This window comes from Anolis carolinensis, chromosome 6 (genome assembly GCF_035594765.1).
Source record: "Anolis carolinensis isolate JA03-04 chromosome 6, rAnoCar3.1.pri, whole genome shotgun sequence".
NCBI lineage: Eukaryota > Metazoa > Chordata > Lepidosauria > Squamata > Dactyloidae > Anolis > Anolis carolinensis.
In genome coordinates this window covers 35062164-35086318 of record NC_085846.1, presented here as the reverse complement: position 1 = coordinate 35086318, position 24155 = coordinate 35062164, and the positions used below count along the sequence as shown (strand labels likewise).

The 24155-nt window shown below is 37.1% G+C and overlaps 1 protein-coding gene across 3 annotated transcripts in view; it reads right to left on the bottom strand.

Moving 5' to 3' along the window:
• Positions 1-5010: 5010 nt before the first annotated feature.
• Positions 5011-24155, bottom strand: part of cdc27 (cell division cycle 27) — a 36536-nt gene continuing 17391 nt past the window's right edge. For 2 of the 3 annotated variants that reach the window (XM_016994556.2, XM_003222550.4), the window contains 14 exons: positions 21927-22081; positions 21607-21818; positions 19126-19240; positions 16625-16740; positions 16322-16421; positions 15027-15234; positions 14346-14518; positions 12997-13149; positions 12540-12748; positions 11994-12111; positions 11771-11899; positions 10857-10931; positions 7701-7881; positions 5011-6326 (listed from right to left, as the gene is read on the bottom strand). In XM_016994556.2, the coding sequence (XP_016850045.2) occupies positions 6244-6326; positions 7701-7881; positions 10857-10931; positions 11771-11899; positions 11994-12111; positions 12540-12748; positions 12997-13149; positions 14346-14518; positions 15027-15234; positions 16322-16421; positions 16625-16740; positions 19126-19240; positions 21607-21818; positions 21927-22081 (2027 nt within the window). In that variant the 3' untranslated portion in view covers positions 5011-6243. The remainder of the gene's footprint in view (positions 6327-7700; positions 7882-10856; positions 10932-11770; positions 11900-11993; positions 12112-12539; positions 12749-12996; positions 13150-14345; positions 14519-15026; positions 15235-16321; positions 16422-16624; positions 16741-19125; positions 19241-21606; positions 21819-21926; positions 22082-24155) is intronic. The other variant, XM_008113316.3, reaches the window with a different exon arrangement.

The following is a 24155-nucleotide window of genomic DNA, read 5'->3' as shown; positions in this document are numbered from 1 at the left end:
AGCTGTCATTAACTCCCAAACTAACATGTTACAAGTAAAGTTGCCTACCTTTGAAGAACATATTTTGTTTTGCTATTTTGCTTTCCCTTGCTTTCTCCACACAGCTTTCTATTTGGAATAATATCACAAGAATACTGAGCTGGACATGACTTACACAATGTTATGATGGTTCCCATACTGTGGAAGTGGAGTCATTTTAAAAATAATACGTATTATTGTTTCAACTTTTTTGCTGCTTTGGAGGGAACTAAAATATTTTGTAGGCTATGTGATTTAAACACATTTGAGGTAGTTCCTTACTAGTTCAGAGGAATTATTTTTAATAAAGATAATCTAAAGTGCTTTGATGATAAAACACTTAGGCTTTTCCTAAATTTATTTTGATATTTTAACTGACAAAAATTGTCAAAATCAAATGACAGTATTCCCTCACTTATCGCGGGGGTTACATTCTAGGACTACCCGCAATAAGTGGAAATCTGTGAAATAGGGACACTATATTTATTTTAATATTTATACATTATTTTAGTAGTTGAAGACTATTTAAGTCTTTTATCAACCAATCGTGTTGATAAATCGCCTCCTTCTCCTCCCATTGCCACTTCGGCTCCTTTTCTCTCCCTTCAGCTTTTCCTTCCTCCCTTCCTTAGGCTGTAAATTGTAATTTTTTATGATTTATAATATTTTTAGAGGTTATTGAAAAACTGCAAAACAGCGAATCCGCAAAAAGTGAACTGCGAAGTAGTGAGGAAACACTGTATTTACTTCTGCTGGATCCTGTCGCTTTTGCCAGAATCACCAATCATGCTTATACATCCTAAGAAAACCCAGATATAGGAAATGTAGTGTAATGGTATTGCTGTTATACTAAAAAGACAAATATTTGCCATCAAGTTGGCTTGGTGAATGGCAAACCCTTGACTAAGATCATACCACACAAATTCAGGGCCATTAATGTAATAAATCTATCTGTAATATACGTTGTTGTTCTAGTTTCTCACGATCTTCTGCCTTACTGAACAGTAATGCTTTTTCTAATAGTCATGTCATTTAACAATAGAACCAAAGTATGACAGCTTAACTTTAGTAATTTTAGCTTCTAGGGAAAGCTCAGCTACTTTGTTGTGGGATCCTTTAATGTGTCTTTTTAGTAATCTGTGGCATTCAGAGAGCTGTCCCACATTTCAGATGGGATTATTTTCTTGTCAGTTTTTCTCATTATCCAACTTTTACCACCACATATAGAAATCAGAAATAATATGAATTGGATTGTTCTGACTTTGATATTTAATTTCATAGCTTTCTTTTCAAGTATTAATCTTCTGATTTGACTACATTTTGATTAATGACTAAGGTATAGAAAATGTTGATTCCTTATCATCACCCGATTTAAAATTATTTAAATAATTTGTGGCCATTATTTTTGGTTTTTTTAGTATTTTTTGTACATTTTTTCCTATCATTATGTTAGTAGTTTACATTAGTTGATTTTAATTACTTTAAATATTAACTTAGGTAAAGGTTTCCCCTGACGTTAAGTCCAGTCATGTCCGACTCTGAGGGTTGGTGCTCATCTCCATTTCTAAGCCGAAGAGCCGGCGTTGCCCGTAGACACCTCCAAGGTCATGTGGCCAGCATGACTGCATGGAGCGCCATTACCTTCCCGCCAGAGTGGTACCTATTGATCTACTCACATTTGCATGTTTTCTAACTGCTAGGTTGGCAGAAGCTGGAGCTAACAGCGGGCGCTCATTCCGCTCCCCGGATTCGAACCTGTGACCTTTCAGTCTGCAAGTTCAGCAGCTCAGCGCTTTAACACACTTCGCCACTGGGGACTCCCAATATTAACCTACTTTACCACAAAAAATCTTACTACAGTAGAGTCTCACGTATCCAACATAAACAGGCCAGCGGAACGTTGGATAAGTGAATATGTTGAATAATAAGGAGAGATTAAGGAAAAGCCTATTAAACATCAAATTAGGTTATGATTTCACAAATTAAGCACCAAAACATCATGTTATACAACAAATTTGACAGAAAAAGTAGTTCAATACGCAGTAATGCTATGTAGTAATTACTGTATTTACGAATTTAGCACCAAAATATCACGATGTATTGAAAACATTGACTACAAAAATGCGTTGGATAATCCAGAGTGTTGGATAAGCGAGTGTTGGATAAGTGAGACTCTACTGTATATGAAAAATCCCATCCATGATACATTTCTTCCTTTCTATAAATATTGTCGGTTTTGGAAAGAAGGAGAACAGTTTCATGGTTTTTGCAAACCCCCATATCTCACCCATTCACTAACCCACAGGAAAGAGATGAGTGAGGTTACAAGGAAATATACACACAGGCTGGGAGGATGTAGTAAACAAAACCTCATACCTATAAATATGAATAAATCAGAACCATTCAGCAGCAATCAGCTTCACAATTAGTGAGAAAAATATTTATTTTAAATCAAATGTCCTTTTTATTTTCAGTTAATGTCAATCACTATTAGTTTGATATATTTTATGTGTCTTTATTTATAAGTTGCTATATTATATTTCATCATCATTCTTCAAACTGATAATCAACAGTTTCTGTTTTAATTAAAGGCTGGATGACAGATTTTTACGCCTGAAAATCCAAAGAGCCATTATGATTTTTGTGAGATATCTTTTAAGTTCTGACAATTGAAACCTAAAGACTACTGCAAAGTGAGCAAGGATTAATCCAAGAAGTTTTGTAAATTCTGGTGCAGTAATCAGTCAGTACAGAGCTACTAAATTTCCACCAGGATATGAAAATATAGACTATGCGATGTACACTAAATTCACTCGGCAAGAGGGAGGGGTATTCATATGGGATACTCCACTTCACTTTTAAATATAGAGCAATACGGTATAACATTTTGATCAGTGCTCAAAATTACACTTTGTTTTGTCTTAACTATATAAATAAAATAAAGTGCTTACTTGTTGCTGCGTTATGCATAAATATAGATGAATTTCCCCTAAATTTGGAGGAAGCATTTGGAATAGTCTTACTTGACATAGGTTACATGGCATACATAAAATTAATTTTAAGTGACCCTGGGGAACATTTAAAAAAAATAATAATGGATTGCACGTAAACAAACTATGAGATCAATGCCACTACAAAGAGAAATAAATATTAGATTAAGGTCTTAACAAATGATATTTGAGAGTTCATAAGTCAACCTAAGGGATAACTGCTTGAGGGAAATTTGGAAAATTGCAAGTGGCAGGATCTTCCGAGGGTACATTTAAGTGATGTCTGATGAAAGCAAAATTTTTTGGTTGGTGTCATGACCAGTTCCAAGTGAGGAAGTGGTGTTGTTAGAAGGGCCAGATGGAAGTCATCAGCTCCCAGCAGTTTCCCCAGCCTAGCTCAGCCTCTGCTGAAGGCTCGTCTTCAATAGTAGCAATCACTCCTCAGTAAGCTGAGAAGGCTAGTGAAATGGTTAAACATACCCCACCTTTGGCGCATAGGAAAGATCGATCAGGGTGTCACAGGCCTGACATTAGCAGAGAAAAGAACATTAAACAAGTAACGGCTGAGATCATAGGATAAAATAGGCTCTTACTGTTATCTTGTTGTGGTGGACATTGTTGTTTCTTGTCCTAAAGTCCAACTCTTTTTGGATGACCAGCATTTCTGACCCTGGACTATGACCCTGGCTTTCATTTGTTCCTGACTTGACTCTGTTGCTTTATCAGCTTGAATTCAGCCACTTCGATTTTGATTAAATATTTTTTAAATTTAAGATAACATGTATTTGCCCCACTCATCCCTTATAAGGTAAAGGTTTCCCCTGACATTAAGTCTAGTCGTGTCCGACTCTGGGGGTTGGTGCTCATCTCCATTTCTAAGCCGAAGAGCCAGCATTGTCAATAGACACCTCCTAGGTCATATGGCCAGCATGACTGCATGGAATGCCACTGCCTTCCTGCAGAAGCAGTACCTATTGATCTACTCACACTTGTATGTTTTTGAACTGCTAGGTTGGCAGAAGCTGGGGCTAATAGCGGGAGCTCACTCCACTCCCCGGATTTGAACCTGTGGCCTTTCGGTCAGCAAGTTCAGCAGCTCAGCAATTTAACCTGCTGCGCCATCGGGGGCTCCATCCCCATCCTTTATACTTTATTACAATTTTGCATTTGTTTCCCTCCTATGGTCTTATAGCATCCCATTCTCATTTAGCACACCCAGTTGAAACTGGATTATGTCTGGTTGTCCAACACTTCCCTCTACTGTGTGGATGGTACCATATTGACCTGTAACTGGAATATTGAATTTGCTATTAACACTGGCCCTCTATCCACAGAAGTTTAATCCAGAGGGTCAGTCAACCATAGTTAGAAAATGTTGTTCTTCCAAAAATTCCGATAAACAAACAGTGGTTTTGCTGAATGCCAAGCAATATGCTGTCTCCTGCCATTTCACAGATCCTCAGGCTCTCTCTGACACACATTTGTGTTGTTCATCAGTTCATAAATGGACACCATTTTACTATGCCACTGTATATAATGGGACTTGCATATCCACATATTTTGATATCCACAGCAGGTCCTGGAACCGACCCCCAGCAGATACTGATGTTTTGCTGTTGTTATATACCTTTATGCCAACTCAAACCTATGGTGACCCTATCCTAGAAGTGGCTTTGGGCAAGATTATTTGGATATTTACCATGTCCTTCTTCTAAAGCTGATAGAGTGTGACTTGCCAAAAGTCACCCAGTGGGTATCCAGGGTTGAGTAGGGATTTGATCTCTGGTTTCCAGGAGTCCACGTCAGATACTCAGACCACTAGACAACATTAGTCCTCATTGGCTTACACATTATTTTGTTATTTGTTGTCAAGTCAGCTTCAACCTTTGGTCACCCTTCAAACAAGAAACTTCCAGTAGACTTTCTCAAGTCTTGCAAATCTCGGGGCCATGAGGTCCTCTAAAATTAATTTAGAAGACATGGAAACTAATCACAATACATGTTTTGTGAAATTTAAACCATTTTATTGTGCATAATTTGCTCTTTAAAACTGTAAGGTTATCATACACTTTCTTGATGGTCACTGCACAAAGGCCAGCTAACCTTTGATGCAGGAGAGCTACAAAGGAGGATTTTGGCTTCTTTAAAATTGCCTCCTTCCTCACAGAAATAGCCTCCTTGGATCTAAATTCCTACAAGACATCATAGAGGAAGTACTCAAACTTACAGGATTAAAAAAAAAACAAAAAAACAAACAAAAAGGAGACAGATAATTGCACAATTTTTTTGCATCTGTTCATTCAGACAACACTTTACAAAATAGTTTGGAAGGGGGTACTGCCGCAAACAAGATGTGGGATGCACCTCCATTGTAAGGTTTTGATTGGATTAAGGCTTCCATTGTCTTATTGGCATTCTGTTATTAGGGACTTATTTCACTGCATCCTTTCAATACTATACACTTATTTTCTCTAGGAGTTTACAACTGCAATAAGCATTTCAAGCGTCAGATGCACTTACAAAGAGCACCTACCAAGGAGCCAGCAACACATTACTGACTTGACATGTTTATGAATACCAGCAACTGATACTTTGGAAGTCAATTTGATGAAGTTAACTCCTGGTTATTCTATGGAAGTCTCTATCCTGGCAAGTTGACAAATCTAGAAACAGGGACAAGTGAGCTTTATGTATTCTGTAATGTGTTTGTTCACAGGAAAAACAGTTGTTTTTAAGGTCATTTACATTCTTTGACATTTAAGTTACACTCTTAATGGTTTTCTGAAATGTCTTTTACATATTCCCATCCTGAACGTCCACAACTGTCTCTGAAGGATGTGAAAATGGAGAAATTCAGCTCTCTGCTTACTGCAGAGGAAAGAGACAAAACTAAGACACATTTCTGGGAAAGAGCAAGACATTGCTTCATCAGCTTCTTCCTTATATCTCCCAGCTCCCACATTGCAAATCTTTCTTCCATGATAAGTTTGTCAACAAAAGGAAGGTTAAAAAAAAGTCTTTCCTCCTCAAGGATTCATGTTTACAAAGATGAAAACAAAGATCCAGGCTCAAATAATGACCCAAATAGGCTGCCAGTAATTCTGTGTCAATTAAAATATGAATGATGCGCCTGGGGTGTTGATGGAGCATTCCTGTCTCTGTGGCAGGAAAGGAGGGGAAGAATCCAGCAGTATCTGTCAGTTACACCTTCAAGTTCGGAATCCACGTTTCGTGGTTAAAATTCATCACTTTCTACTGCATGGAGTTGCGTGTCATCTGCATCAGTCATGCTGCTGGCCTGGGACTCATCTGTGCCAACTTTGGGAGGCAAAATGCACCAAAAATGAATACATCTACATAACAGATATATGTTTTATGAACTCTACATATGTTTAACACTCTGGCAGACTTTTATGTCACAGAAATCAAATAGCATGTTGCTGATTGCTCCAATCCAGTATCATAAGTACGGTAGTAACTATGGACATGAAATATTATGGTTTTTTCCTTGTTAAAATCCCACTTCCCTGAATGGCTCAAGAGTACTATGGCAATTCTCTATAGGCATCCTAGCAGACATCATTATATCATTTACTGATACTGCCAGGGCAGACCAGTAATAATTATGTTAAGGTTTTCTCATTGAGAAGAGCATGTTCTATTGATTTAAAAAATAATCAGCTACGAATCTTCTGGGATCACAAACCTGGTCCTCCAGAAAAAATATCAATGCCATTCATTTAGGTCAGACTATACTCTACTTCCAAGGTGTTTGAACTTCCACTTGTTAACCTACACTCAAACCACCAATGCATCCAAGTAGGAATATGGGATTTCTACAGTTTCCTCAATAGTTGTTGTTGAAAAAGAGAGAGCTGGATATCAACAATAGAATAGCATAACCTCCAAATAATAGGTGCTATACCAGGAAATGTAAGCTAAACAACTGCGGCTTCTGGATGACTAGGCTGAGAATAATCTTTAAAGTTCAGAGAAGGCAGAACTCAAGTCTTTATAAAAGATGTAGAAGTCATATGTGTCCCAGATTGGTTGTGGGTTAAGCATTTGTTGCTTGGTAATGTGGAGGAAGAACTAAGTATACACTACTTTTTAGGAAATCTAAACTCTTGACATATCACACAAATTTTAGTGCTAATCAACATTTGCTTGGCTTATCCTAAGCTGCGGCCAGGCTCCTTCAATGACCAAAGTCTAAATGTCTATATTGAGTTATTGTTTGCACTATTACATTGTAGCTACACATCTATTTTAAAGACTACTGGCAGAGAAAAGGATGGTAAGGAAAGCAATGGAAAATTATGTCACTGAGGTGATGCCAGTCAACTATCTCCCCTTTGTTTTGAAAAGTGAGCCTCTTCTATTTGGTTAAGACTACAGGAGAAGACTTGCTGATTTTTCTAACATACCGATTTTTATCAATTCTATATTCTATGACAGAGAAACTAAAAACATTTTGAGCAGTTCTTTCATTTATGTATTTTAATAATATTTACCTGAATTGTTTTCAGGGTCTCAAGTCTGAAAAAAAGTGGATACAACAATAACAACAATAATAATGTGGAATGTATTAGCAGCCTTACTGAGATTCCAGAGTATTGTGTTATAATTGCATTTTTCAAGTTATCAAGAACATTCACACTTAGCTCCAGAAATAAACATGCAAGAACCAACCTGATTCATATGGGCCACCTTCACTGATTTGCTCCTCTTGGGTTAGAGGCTCTTCGTCATCAGGTAAGTACCGTTTATCTATGGCCTCTTTGATCTGGTTGTTGGCTCCCTTGGGATCCAAGTCCATTGCCCAGGAAAAGTTCATCAGTGCAAGATGGGTCTGTCCCAACTTTTTATAAACCTAGCCAAAAGCAATCAATATCTGTGTCAATACTACATGTAACATAACATCACATTTTGTGTAGCATGACCCACTTGCCTCTGCCAGATATGAATATTCAGAGTTACTTGCAGATAGTTTTATTAATTTTATTTACATATCATCTGTCTCCAAAGCATGTGTATCAACATTCAACTTAAGGCACCATATATTAATATGCTACATATACATAATAATCTATTAACATATATCCTGCATTTTCTCCAAAACTGGAATTCAAAAATAGCTTACAAAAATTAAAGACACATAACAAGTAAGTACCCCGTTTCCCCGAAAATAAGACATCCCCTGAAAATAAGACCTAGCAAAGTTTTTGTTTGGAAGCATGCCTGCCAAACAGAACACCAGAGCATGCGGGATTGGTAAACAATCTACGTTCCATGGATTGTTGTACATGGAAATAATGGTTCTAACAAGAAATTCTTGATAGGATTCAGTTTGTCTGGTTATCCTGGTTTGTGATGACAAGTACTGTACAGTATATAAAAATGTTCATTTTTTGTTCAACAATAAATATGAATTCTTCTTCATGAAAAAATAAGACATCGCCTGAAAATAAAACCTAGCGCATCTTTGGGAGCAAAATTAATATAAGACACTGTCTTATTTTTGGGAAAACACAGTATCTATAAAAGGTATGATTAAAATGTGATTAAATCACCTTTAAAAAGAAAACTATCTGAAATAAATCAGTTGAAAGGCAAAACATAAAAATCAGCAGTAAAGGCCCTCACAATCTACTCCAAGAAATCTATTGCAATAGAAATGACAGGACAAGGAAGAGAAAGCCATTCTACCACCCTCAATTCACCAGTTGTGATTGTGAAGGTGCTGGCACTGAGAGAATTGCCTCTCCCAAATTACTGTTATTATGTGCCTTCCAGTCAATTTTGACTTAGAGGTGACCTAATCATAAGGATTTTTTTTGTCAAGATTCATCCAGAAGAGGTTTGCGCTTTCCCTCCTCTGAGTCTGAGAGTATGTGATTTATCAAGGTTATCTTATTGGCTTCCATGGCTGAGTGGAGATTCAATCTCTGCTCTCTCAGGATTCCAGTCAAACACTCAAATTACTATACCATACTGACTCTTTATCATAACAAATACACTAAAATATGAGAGCATTACAATCAGAACAGGCATTAATAAAAATTATTTAATTAATAAAGCACCCATGCAGTTTAGTATTTTACACAAGCAAGTTATTTGCCATAGTCCTATGTAGATTTTTTTTTAAAAAAAACAAAACCATAATTGCCAGACAATAGAAAAAGAAGAAATGGAATAGTCTAGCCTCCTCAGCTAAGGAATTCTAGAGCCTGAGGTAACCTCACCCCCAACCCCAGTTTGGCTTGTAATCTATCAAAGTTAGCAGCATTCAGTCTGCTCCTGATGGGACTACATTCTTGCTAAAGAAATTAGTTAGCCATTTTAGGGTGCCCTAAAGGCTGAATTGGTTTTTGTGTTAAAAGGACAAGCTGCTCAGCTGTAACTATATTTCTTCAAGTGATCTTTTGTGAAGTCACACGAGGCAATGCACATGAGCAGTGAAAACTCATCTGTGTCATTTACAGAGGCCGTAAAGAAGAAACAGTTATGTTCCAATTACAGACGGAAAACTTTAATTACACTATGTAACAAAATTTGAAAAATGTTCTGTTCCTGGTTTGAAAGTGTTATTTCCTGTTTAGTTGTGCAGGACTTACCATACCTTGAAAGTTGTTATACTCCAGAAACTTCATTTTTTTGTGGCTGCCATAAACTATGTTGAATTGGTTGAGACTCTATGAGATATTCATTGAAAAACTATAGCACAATGTGTTGAAGAATGTGCCACAAAAACAAAGTTTTTACTGTTTAATAAATTTCCCCATATTTTATGATAGAACTAAGTAGGAAACGACAAATATATATCTCAGGAACAAAAAATGTGTTACATAGTGCAATCTATGCTCTAGAAGTCTCCGACTACTTCATAAACCGATTATGTGACCTTACAATTGGTCACTGGGATGAAGAATAGGGAATTGGAAACTTTATTAGTTAAATAAAGAAGTGTTTCTTGAATAGCAATGTTGTGTTGCAGCCTATTTCTCGGCCCAATTAAAATTCTAGTGCTTAATTTTAAAAGGCCTTCACAGTTTGGGATTAGGATACCTGATGAACTGAATACCTACCTATATGTGAACCAAATGTATGTACCAGCCCCATATCCAGCCCTTTCTCTTTTTGTTTGTGTAGTGGTACTCAAGCAAAGCCTCAGAATAAAATAATGCAGTAGAGTCTCACTTATCCAAGCTAAACGGGCTGGCAGAAGCTTGGATAAGTGATTATCTTGGATAATAAGGATTAAGGAAAAGCCTATTAAACATCAAATTAGGTTATGATTTTACAAATTAAGCACCAAAACATCATGTTATACAACAAATTTGACAGAAAAAGTAGTTCAATACGCAGTAATGTTATGTTGTAATTACTGTATTTACAAATTTAGCACCAAAATATCACGATATATTGAAAACATTGACTACAAAAATGGCTTGGATAATCCAGAAGCTTGGATAAGCGAGGCTTGGATAAGTGAGACTCTACTGTATATCCTTTTCCTATGCAGACAGAAAGAGCAGCCTTGTTACTCTGGCCTGCTTTGTCACATTATTTTGGACAGTCTGGGTTTTCTCCCAACTTCAACTCTGGAAAAGAGGTGGGGACTGCTGTGTAATTGCAACAATGGGAAGAAGGCAGGTTATTCTCTAGACTTGCCTTGATGGGCAGAATGGTGGAAGCCAAGTGTAGTATATTCAGTGAGCATAACACAGTGTACTAAACCCACCCAGTTATCAACAACAAACCCTGTCCTTTTACATAAATAAGAAAATGCAAGGAAACCATGCTAGCAGCTACTGCTTAGAAGACTGTTCTCAAGCTGGCTGTTACCTTTCCTATTAAGAAGTAAACAAGAGACTCTTTGGGAACAATCTGCTTCAGTTCTTCAAGTTCTTGTAAAGCATACTAAAAAGAAGAAAATCAATTAGCAATTTTGTTCAATTACATGGAGCCATATAGTGAAAACATATACCTTAAAGACAGTTGATTTCTTTGATAAAAAAGACCATCATTTTCATTCTCACTTCTCCAATTCTAGCTATTTGTCAGAGAAATCCTTAACATTATCATTTTGAATCGGAAATATTAAGCAATACTAGAAAACAAAGTTTGTGGTCTAAGAACTTAAGATATTTGAAACAGATAAGCAAGTAAGTAGGAAGTACAAGGAAATCAATGAAGGAATTGGTATATCAGAAAGTTAAGGAATAGAGACAAATAGCAGGCAGAAGGGAGCTTGCGTAGTTGTAAAAAAAGAGGAAGGTGGTCCCACAAACAACTGGAAAAACGTCAACTACCTGGTTGCTGAGTTAATTTCAGAATGCAGTCTAAATGCTAAATTATTTTTACATCATTTTTGAAAATAAGAATTAAGAACACCTTGCATTAAAACATTGTTTTAAAATTCCTTTTCTCTACATCCAAATGTTATAGTATGTCATCATGAACACTTGCTGTAAGGAGCACAAAGATGGCTGGGGATATGACCATTAAATAAGCCAAGTTCTTTTGATTAAAGGAGTGCAGCTTTGATGATGACACAACGAGTGTCACAAACAGATAAAGAATATATGCCCATAGCTCTCACAAACTATACCTACAAGAATTTAATCTCATTGGACATGTAGTAAAGCTCAGTGGAGTACGTCAAAAGATTTAAATGGAACTACTCGACACTTCATAACAAAAAGCAGCTGCTGCCTGAGATTCAACGTATAATTCAGTCTTCACAGCTCATTGCTCACCTTGTACTTCTCATTTGCAAATAATACTGAGGCTCTATGGAATTTGCAGAGGGGGTTCTTGGGGTCAATATTAATCGCTTTGTTCAGAGTATCCAAAGCCTTTTCAGATTTCTTCAGGGCGTGCTGAACCTGAAAAAGAGTGGAATTTACAATGTGCTGAACATTTGGACTGCGTAGAGTACCATATTTGGCCCAGGATTAGAAGGAGGTAGGAGTTACTTACAACTCCAATGTGGCACAACAAGACAGAGCTCTGAGGGTTGATATGTAGTGCTTTCTGAAAATGCATCTCTGCAAGGCTGAATTTTTCTTGTTTGTAGTAAATCATTCCCAATCCATACCTAGCAATTTTAAAATGAGAATGTCATGCATCACTCTGAATATTCCTATAGACTTGCAATAATTGGTCAGTAACAGATGAGAGATGTTTTCCTTCAAAATGCTTTGTAAACTTTTCACAGATCTCATTCATTGAAGCATTTTGCTTAATATGCTAAACCTTAAGAAATTATTTAGAAAATACATAAACTGGTACAAGGTCAAATTCCTGGCAGTGACATGAAAACATCAGTACTCTGTAGATATTGTATTTTCAGAGATATTCATATCATTGCAATCTGGAAGTCACATAAGGAATAGAAGCAGAATTTGGAGAAGACAGTAGGCTCCTGAAGCATGTATTATGCAACATTATAACTAATGCTTTGGGGAATGCTTCATTCCCTGGCTTCTCATTTTTCTAATTTTACTAATTAGAAATATGTCTTACCAGGCATTATAGTGCCTCGGATTCATTCTAATTGCATTTCTAAAGCAGGCTAATGCTTTCTCAAGTTCCTCTGTCAACACAAATTCATGCCCAAGTAGAGTGTAGGCATAAGCATAATTTGGATCAACTTGAATAGCTCTCTGGAAGAATTTGATGGCAATGTCGTGTTCTCGTTGCAAACTGAAGCAATTTCCTGCAGCACACCATGCCTAGAAGAAAGAAAAGCAGACTGGTAGAAGATATGCAATATTTCTCCCAGGTTTTGGAGCAACAGTGTAGTAATGGATAGGAGGGACTACATATCTACTACTAAAGTGTCTAGTTAAAAGCCAAGATCTTGGAAGACAATAAAAAGTACCGTAATTTGACTTTTTTTCCAGATCTTAGGAATGAAACAGAAGTTGAAGTATGTTTTAAAAGAAGAACTAGCAGCACGTTAAAATAGCCAAAATGATACCTCTGGTGAATTTTTATCCATATCTGTTAAGTCTTTCGAAAGAACAGAAAGTGCCACATCCTTCTGCAAATGCCATAGTGTTGTTGAGTAGATTTCCATGCCTTCTACTCTGTAGTTTTCAATCCTTCTTACTTCGGAAAATATCCTTTCAGCCTATGAAGAAAATGAACAACTGGCATTTTACAAATTGATTAAAAAACCATATTACATTATCCACTTAGCTATAATCTATTTCCGCACTTATCCACCCTGAAGGTCTCTCAACAGGATTTTAGCTTATGTTCCAGAGATGTCATTCCTTCAAAGTCTTTTAATTTTTAGGATTCATAACTAACCTTCTGTCTCAAAAAGCATTTGTTGTTGTTTTTCTCAATGGGATAGGACTGCACAAGATTTGCAAACTTTTACTGAACTACAAACATCTTTCTAACTGTGCCCACACATTTACCAAGTCATAACTAAAGAAATTTTATGTGTGTGTGTGTGTGTATGTATGTATGTATATATGTGTGTGTATATATATATATATATATATATATATATATATATATATATGTATATGTGTGTGTGTGTATGTATATGTATGCACGCGCACGCACACGCACACACACACACACACACACATATATATATATCTGCATTTCCTATGCTGAAGCATATAGTCAAGTTTTATGATGCTGCATAGCTGCTACGGAGCTTTCGGTGCCCACTGCAAGAAATAACCTTGCAGCTTGGCATTTCTTAGAGCACACTGGTAACGCCTTTTGCTGCGAGAAATAAAATGCACAAAAAGTTAAAACTAAAGCTCCAAGTATATAAAGTGGGAAGTGATGGAACCTCAAACATCTGTTTCAAGAAGCAAGAATCTGTCCCACATTACTTACAAGCAGATGCAATATTATGGTATTATAATTGTAAAGGAAAGTTAAGGAAAATGAACCCTCCAGTTGTGTACGCAGCAAAAGATACATGTCTCATTGAGCACAATAAGAATGTTCAATCACTCCAAAAACTATAAGTAAAGATTTCCTTTCATAGAAGAGAATTGTTTCACATGAAGTTATCCCTTAGATTGACCACATCAACTCCAAAAAGGCATAGAGTTATGGCACTTGTTTGCTGGGCAAGCCTGTTATTGGGGGTTGGGGAGGATGAGCTGGTGCATGAGAAGACCTACAAAAGAAGAAATGCCAAGAGCCCTTATGAGCATGAAGGTGGCCCTCCATTTAAGCTTAGATAAAGATGAAGAAGAATGTAAACTATGGAAATTGATTCTAAAAATGGGGGAAGGGGGTGTTGTTGTAATAGAGCAACACAGAATAAATAAAAACATGCCACGTTATGCTTACCTGCATATATTCTGAAAGCTCAAAATAAGCTCTTCCAATATGGCACAGTACCCAGCCCGTATTGTAGTGGTGAGAAGGCAAATGGCTCAGTATATGAATTGCTTCTTTACAGTTGTAAGAACACAACGCTAAATACCCTTTCCCCATGTCACGAAGAAGGCTCATCAAACCTTCTAGGAGAAAAATGCAATAAATATACAGGAAACAAAAGAAGTTAAGAAAGCACATGCCTCAAATAAAAAATATGTATCCCACTGGCTATAAAGATGGTGTCTTATCTCAAGAACACAAATTTAAAATGCCACAGATTTTTAAAATTTATAATTTAATTATAATGACAATATAGGATTATTAATAGATTAGATATGGAGAACTGGAGAATCTGGGCTCAAACTGACTTTTTGAGCCAAAGCTGCATTTTATTCAAAGGCATTGGATGGATTGCCTTACATATATACCAAAATGGCAGCAAGAGAAAACACTTTGACTATTTCCCTACCACCCACAAAACTTCCTTTGTTTGGGAAATTAATATGACTTTGGGCATCATTCTAATTGGATAAAAAAGGAATTATTTTTAGCTGGATTCCAACTGCAAATTTCTATTGCTTTCTTGCTTGATTTTTTAATTCTCTAGAAGCTAATCTACTTTAAACAAATTCTTACGAATACATCACACACCTGCTGCTGCTTTCTGTAATGTGAATGCCTGGATTTGTGGTGTAACAGAAGCAATCTTTCCTTCTGAAATGATGGACGAGTCAAGTTTAGTGATTTCCAAACTGTCATTAATGTTGGGTTGCGTGATCCCTCCCTTATTGGTTTTACATTTTGTCTTTCGGTTTGCAATTTTGGGCGGAAACTTCATTTTTAACTTTTTACTATTCTCCTATGAGAAAAGAATAAACATTTTTAAGAATTCTTACCCCACACCCAAAACAGACAGCAAAACAGAATAATGAAGAATTAAAATTTGGAGGGACCCTACTACAGGGCATTCGGAGAGCTGAGAACTCTTGGTTTTTCTGATGTTTTGATCTAAACTCTCATAATCCCTTTTTATTGGTGATGCTTGCTAACGATTCTCAGAGTTGATGTCCAAAGTGTTTGAAGGACCAAAGTTTTTCCAGCCTCCAAGGTTTGGTGGAAACCAGCTAGACTGGCTATATCTTGGATACAAAGGCGGATACAGAGATAAAAAGAGAAATAGGGCGAACTATGTGTGTGTGAGGGAGAGTAAGGAACACCGAGCAAGGATTATACAATCCTGCAAGCTTCATCCACCTTTGCTCTGGGTTGGATCTCTGGGTTGGATCTCTGGGTTGGAACACTGTTTGCCACAGGTCAAAAAACCATCATAGGCAAAAGGCCCCTCATACATATTATAAATACAAAATTAGATGGAACAAATTATCTTCTGTTCCAACTCCATCTTCCACAACTACAAAGCAAAGCCTTTCAAATTTTCAAGAGGCTGCCTACTCATTACCAATCAGTCAACATCACTGGTTCTCAGCTTTTTGTCCTCCACATATTTTGGACTCCAGATCCCAGAAATCCCAGCCAGCTTACCAGCTGTTAGGAATTGTGGAAACTGAAATCCAAAACATCTGGAGGACCAAAGGTTGAGTAACCCCATAAAACACTGTACAAGAATCAGATATCTGCCATCAAATTCATATAATTTCTCTGTATCTTAAAAATAAAGATATTTAGAAGGACCTTTGAAACATCAAATCTGATAGCTTTTTGCTAATCTGTGATTTTATCTAGTCTATTGTTTATCTATTAACTATTGATTATAAGGTACCAAACACATTTTTTTCTATTATTAACTAGAAGACAGAAATAGTGCTTCAATCTTGTGAAAGTTTTCCATCTCAAAGCAAGCACTGCCAGAATATAGATCCCATTCTCTACTACCATTCCATACTGAGATTGCCAATGGTAACAGTAGCAAAAGAACTTCCATTTACCTTTGTTGTAGAACTATCACTAGAGAACAGGCGTGAACTTCTTCGAGGCAGTACGTTAGGTGGCGCAGCAATGGTTGGGCTCAATACCTGAGGTGTAGTACTGAGAAGAAAGAGGAGGGACAAGGCAAAATACAAAACTCAATTTATTCCATGGGCATTTGGGTGAAGGAAGCACCCCCATTCTCATTTTATATTTCAAGCAAAAGTGCAGGAATAACAGCATTAGAACAGGTTGCCAAGTGAAACATGTAATTGGGCATAGGAGAGCAAATTACAACCCAAATTCAGAGACACATTTCATACCTTGTCTGTGGGCCAGAACTTTGTGTTTGTGCAACAAGGATTGGTGTTACTTCCCGGCTATTGCCACTTTGTGAGAAGACGGACTTTGTCCCGCCTTGGGTTATTCTGGTGACAGACTATATTAAAAAAGAACTATGTGAATATATATTATAACAATATTGCAGATCTAATACAATGTTATTGGTCAGTTGTTAATACTGGTGACTTATTAAGGCAATATGGGAGGAACAGACATTCTGTCAAACATATTTACAATTATGCAATTAATTCATTGTGTTACCCAAGCAGCTGCATAATCAACTGAAAATGGTATGCACACAAATGCATGAGCAACCTCTGAAGAAAATCAGGGGCTTTTGGAAGTCCTTTTCTCCATACTTTTAGCCAAATATAATCCAGCCCTTTCTTTAGTTGAGATGGAATCCTGCAAGAAACATCTCTGGGATCTCAAAGGGCTCAATGGCATGGGAGGTTACTCTGTCATCCTCCAGAAATATTGTCAGTGACAACAGAAGTGGCAACTTTGATAACAAAATTGCCCAGCAATATGCTATACCAGAGAATTGCCAAAACAAGTCTGTTTTCATTTAATGTGGATTATTACCAATAATTGACTTTATTAACAAACCTATAGCTTGCTCATCATCTTAAAAAACTTACAAAACACATTCATATCAAACACTGAACAAATATTACCTATCTTTTTGGTAGAGCAGTGGAAAATGCAAAAGCCTTTGCAATTTATGACAGTGCAAACATTCAGTAAACCAGAATAAAAATTTTGAGGGAAGGAAGAAATTACAAATACAGAAAATGTACTTTAAATTATTTCTCTCCTCTTCCTTGCTTCCTTGATTAGCAATGTCTTTTTGGGATTCCAAAAAACGGCCTGTATTTACTGTTAAGTAAATCTTCCCAATCTCACCCTCACTACAGTACTTAGTAGAGACGTGTGTGGTATTTGTTCCTTTTGTTTCATTGGTGTTTCCGTTTCATACCGTCCATTCATATCGCACAAAACGGAAAGGTCCCCCTGAAACAAAAACCAACTCAAAATGAAAGGCAGACGGAAGCCGGTATTGGCTCCAAACCTGCTTTTCGGATCGATCGGTTTGAGACCCTGTGAGACCCTGGTGCGTAGGCCCAAAGCCTGCACCAGTAGGCCCAAAGCTCCTGGGCTTACGGGTGCAGGCTTTGGGCCTAGGCAGCCGAGCATCGCAGGGCCTGCAGCCAATTGCCGAGTAAGGAGCACTCCTTACTTGGTAATTGATTGGGCCTCACTGGACCTGCAGCAGCCAATTGCCGGGTAAGGAGCGCTCCTTACTTGGCACTCGGTTGCAGGCCCTACGAGGCCCGGGTGCGTATGCCCAAAGCTTTCGGGCCCCACCAAAAGCCGGGACACGAAATGGGACAAGGCAAGTCCCGAATGCACACCACTAGTACTTAGCATTAGTCCCCATCTTCTGCCCTCTGAGTATAGATAGAGGCTTGATCTGTATCAACGGCAGAATAAAGTACGAAGGTAACAGAGCATCATTTCATGTGCATGTGAATGTGCATTTTTAATTTTTCCTCTACATGAAATTAAATAACTGCTTAGCAAGCAGTCTAGCACAGCAAGGAATGGAGAGCAAGATGATTTCTCCCCCTATGATTTAAAAAAAAAAACAAAACTATAAAGAAGCTTTTACTCTGAGAATTTTCAATAGTAGTATCTCTATTGCCTCAATATTCTACCACTTTGACCTGAATTCTCTGAGAAGGCATACAGTGAATACTAACTGTAACATAGCCTTAAGGCTCTATTAAGACTACTGACTGGCTCATCTCAAAATGCACGGGCAATGATTTGTTCCTTCATAAGCAAACCAAAGGGAAAGAGGGTAGAGATAGTGGCAGAAAGATCCTGATTGGATCTTAGAATATTTAGATCATTTAAGGGGAAATCTTACCACTGGTCTTCTCTGTCCATTCTATTCACCATGGTAAGCCTGCCAAGGCAGGGCAGTGGGGAGCAGTGGGGAGACATGACTGCCAGGAACAAACTTTATAAGTCCATCCAATATATTGAGACTATTTCAACATGGGTGGACTCCAAAACTAAGGGACTCTCATAAAATGAAAATCAAGGGTCAGTAAATCTACTGAAAGGTTCTATTTTCAAAGATAAATGTCATGGCTCTGAATTAATGAAATTCTTACTACAACCTTGAAATACTACACGTAGATAATTATTTGCTAGTTATAGTCCTTAAAGCTGAAAACTGTTTTTGGCAAGACTCCTATGTGAGATTTTGAAGCAACACATATCAGAAGCAAACACATACACTTTATCTGGAGAATTATCTGACTGCAAAAAATACTTGCTAACAAATCACAGAAGCAGAACAGCCCTCAAGACACAATTGGAAATCTTCCTCTTGCAAACTTTTAGAAAGAATTGTTAGAATTTTTATCTCTGTGCATTCAACCTTACGCTCACACCCTTGAACTGAAGGTACCTTCTTGGTAGGGGCTACTGGAGGTGGGACATCAATTACGGAAGAAGAATTTGTGCAGTTTTGTAAATAGGATCCGTCTCCAGGGCTAGGGGTTTCTAATGGCAGGACTCCAAAGCTGAGAAAACACAAAAAGGAGTTTCAAAACATGCCCATTTCCTGAATGGCTATGAATTGTGTATAGAAAGGAATTTCACTTCCTAATGAAGGCAACTTACAAGTCCAAGAAATAATATAATGTCCAAGAGTAGTGCTACACCAACGGACACTCCCCCGGAACATCCTTCAGGTTACTTGTGCTTTTTGGGGTTTTTGTGTTGAACTAATGCTACATGAGAAACAGTATTTTCCAGTTCTGTTTTATTACCAATAATGCCTAGGTAATCTCAGAAGCATAGTAAGCCAATACAGTCCAGTTCTTTAACGTATCCAAAGAAAGACAAGTATGTTGGAAGACACCAGGGGTCAACCGGGGGGGGGGGGGGGGCGTTCTAAAGGAAATTGTGATGAGTATGTGATTTGCCTGTACTGTATATGCACTCTGGAATGCTTCTAATCTGTGGGCTATTGCTTCGCATTCCATATTTGTTGACCAATTTTAGTCAGAACTAATGTAGATTCTGTCTCTGTAGCTTAAAACAGTTCTATTAGTATGCTATTTGTTCTTGAGAATTTATTTCTCCCAAGTGTTCTGAGAGCAATTTCAATTTCACCTTCTAGAACTGTAGGTTCATTCTCAAATGGTTTTTCCTTGAATTAATCTGTTATCCTTCCATTTCTTTTATAGAGTTCTTCAGTGTATTGTTTCCATCAGCTTTTTCTACTTGGAAATGTAATGTTTCCTTGTTGGTCTCACAGCATTACCATTCCTGCTTTAAACTTTCCTCTTATTTCTCATATCCTACAGAAGAAGTCTCTTGTTCTTCTGTTTTTGCTGTCATCTTTTGTTCCATTGCAAATATTTTATAATGGTTCTCTTTGTCTCTATGCACAAGTCACTAAATATTTGCATTCAAAGTTCTGAACCTGTTTCTGTCCCCTTCCACTTTTGCTTCTTCTCTGCCCATAACTACTTGAAGCGTTTCATCAATTGTTGCATATCTCTCTTTTTGGTTGCAGATAAAGTGCCTGTTGGCATTATTCCTTGACAATGTCCCTGGCTGCAGTTCAGAGTTCCATTGGCACCTGATCAATGAGACTTAACTGTGTAAATCTATTTTTAGATTATCTTTAAATTCTATTGGGAATGCTGATCAGCTTATATTTTTACACAATGGTTAAATTTAGCATTCTTCTTTAGCTTTACTCTATTTTTTGATATTAGCACTCCATGCTGCAATCCGCCCATGGTCTTGTTTTTGCAAAGAAATGAATTGCTTTATCTTACACTTCAAAGTATGTAGTCCATTTTATTTCTACACTGGCTATCACGTGATGTCCATGTATAACAGCTGCTTCTTTGGTTGTGTGAAGACTGTTTTTGTTTTGAACAAGCTGTTGGCTTCACAAAATTCAATCACTCTCCCACTTCATTTCTTCATTCTTGGTAAAAGTTTCATACAATCTTTGGTTCTGCTCTGTTTCCAACGTTTGCATTCCAATTACCTTATAATTAACAACAATGCATGTTTTGGTATGTGATCAAAATGCCATCTCATTTCTTCTCAGATTTTTTATTTTCACATCCTGAATAAAACACTATATAATTATCTGACTGAAAATGTTCAATTTCTGTCCACGTTAGCATGCCTAATTCAAATGTTGTAATGTTTATACAGTCTATTTCTTCTCTCACAATGTCAAGCCTTCCACTGATTCATGTGTCTCATAATAATGAAAAGCATGAATCAGTGGAAGGCTTGATATTATAAATAATGTTTTTATAATATATGCTGAACAGCTTTGGAATTTCCTTTCACTTGAACATGTCAACAGTTCCATGTTTTAGGGTACACATGTGATTTTCTAAGCCAGTCTTTTGAGAATGCTATGGCTCCAAGGTCCTACCCAGAAGTTATCCACTAGAGAAACAGGGTCCTCAGAGTTAGCACTCTATCCATTTCAGACAACACTGGTAATTACTTTACCTGTCCTTCCTTGCAGCCATTGTGCCCATAGCATTTTTCCTCCTGCTGTCACTATCTACACTTGGCACAGTTATACAGCTGTACTGATATTATCAACTATTATAATACTTTTATTTTATATTGTACTTTGTTTTTATCTTGTTATATTGTGTTTTGTAAGTATGTTATTTTTATCTAATTATGCTGTCCAGGCTCCGCCCCATGTAAGCCGCCCTGAGTCCCCTTGGGGAGATGGTGGCGGGGTATAAATAAAGTTTTATTATTTTATTATTATTATTATTATTATTATTATTATTATTATTATTATTATTATTACTGCTCTAACAGAACATAACCTACATTGCATTCCAAATAGCAATAGTCACTGGATGATGGAGGAAGATTTCAAATCACATACCTTGGTGTTAATGGACTCAGAGCAGCTGGCCCACCCAGAAGACTCCGGCCAGTTTTTGGTTTGTTTTGAGCCTGTTTAGTTAAGAAGGCAGTTCCTGATCCAAGAGGTACAGCATCTGGTGAAATTACAGCTGAATCAATATAAGAGATGGAGGAATCTGTGTTGGAGGAATATTTAGAGTTGGAAGACTCCAGGTTGAGTCTGTTTAATTCCTGAAACGGAAAACCATTTTTTAAAAACAATAGTACACAATCTCTTTCTAATGATCATGCACACTATTATGTGGTGGTGATAACTATAAAAGATTACAAAAAACTTACAAGTGTGTCTTGTGGTGTTTCCATAAGAACTGTTTCTGGCTGTCTGTGGGGTATGCTGTGATTAGACACCATGGTTGTGCATGTGTTAGGCAAGCAGCTGCTGAAGTTCTGTATAGATGTTAACTTGAATGTTTGTTCAGGATCTGGTTTCTCACCTGTGATTTAAGATAGAAGGATTTGGGATAGAGTAGAAAATGTATTTTTATTATAACACAGAAAAGAAAAAATATTTTATATTGCCCATACATCACTCAATAGTATGAAACTGATGTTCCATGCTTCTATTAACAATTTTAAAAAACCTAATTAAGTGAAATGTTGAGGATACACAACTTCACAAATGTATTATCATAGAGCTTGACCAACAGTCAAGAATTATTGAGTTGTTATCCCAATCATCTGGAGGACCAACGTTTGGAACCATTGCTCTCTAGCGGAAAACGTGCTGATTGCAGTAGTTTCTGAGAACCTCAATTCTTCAATGGATTGTTAAAACAGAGTACATTGCTAGATCAGATCAAGATTCTATAATACAGTATAACTGCCATATGAACCAATTTTTGCAACACCCACAAGCACACTAACATGTTTTGACAGGCTGAAAATTTCTGGTATATTTGTCCACTGTCTTTGACTGATTTCTCCCATCCAGTATGGGAGATCTGACATTTGGGTACTTAAAAAGGAATACTGACATAACTGGGTTTTGTAGGATATAGGTGAGAGATTTGAGGTGGGTTGGAGTATTTGAGGAATTTAGAAAAATAATTAAGGATACACATGACCCATGAGCTAAGCTTCTCCACCTTGATCTAAATTTACATTAGAATGGTCCAATACTGACTAGCCAGATAAATTATCTACATTGAGGAGGGAGTTAAGGCCACAAGTTAGGGCCTTTTACCCTAGCACTCAAGACCTGGCTCTTTACTAGAGCTTTTAATCTATGTTAATTTTATTAATATTTGTATGTATGTATTTTTATCCTTTACAATTTTATCTTGTAAATCGCCTAGAGCATTGTGGATGGAGGGCGATTAATAAGTAATTAAATGATGATGATGATGATTATGCCACACTAGGCTATACTGCACTAAATATTAACTAAGGTTTCCTGCATTTTGGTTGGCTCTAAAATTGCTCAGAGCAGAATCCTGCATGGCAGAAACTTTGGTACATGAAAGATAAAATAGTTTCCATCAATTACTCCTCCTCCACAGTTTGGAAACCTCTCTGGAAACATCTGGAAGTGGAAAGATCCAACTGGCAAGAATCATTACCATACTTCTATCCTTGGAACCTCCAGTTATAGAACCCTCACTGGATCTAACTCATTCCTGAAAAGGAGAACTTCCATTCATTAAACAAGTGTAAGTCTTAGACTGCCTGTTCAACCCATGCACATAAATCATCATATTTGTTTATATTCCTTGTTTTCCTCAAGATTGGATTAGACCAATTATCATGCTTCCAGGAAGATCTTATAAGTTCCAAAAGATCTATCCTCCACACTCTTCCCAAGGCTTTTTTCAATTCAGAAATCTAATATTAAAGCCCGTTTAATTAAATTAAACATTTATTCCAATGAATTTTTCTCCCTTGCATCTCAGCACTTGCAAGCAACATACTTTGGCAAAGAAATTACATATCCTGTTAGAACAGTACACATCACTGAGTAGCCTGATGTGATTTGAAAGCTTGAACTTCACATTGGAAACATTCATCAAACAAAATATTTCCTCAGTTGTTGTATGCTATTTCAGACTTATTTTTTAATCTGAAGCAAAAACAAAATTAAAAAGAACACACACATGCATTCACAGGGCTTGAGCGACATTTTTGTTCTTCACTCGCTCATACTCGGGGCCTGTTAGCCTTCAAATTCCTACAGGTCACATATGATATTTTGTGTGAACATTCTCTAGGACTTTGCATATCCCTCTGGCTTTAATGTATACATCAGTAAAAGTGCTAGCATTTTGGTAATACCATCATCACAAGACCTCAAAAGGGCCGGCTGCAGGAATTCTCCCTCTCAAAATCTTAATACTAAAATTAGCCAATATTGAAATTAAGGGTAGCTGATCAAGAGTCAATCATGGTCTTAATATGTAATGAGAAATTTTATACATAACTACATTCTTCACAAAAAAACTGCAAATCACTAAAGATACATAAACTTACAGAAAGCCAGAAATATCAGGATGAGGCATGCTGAGGTTTGCCACT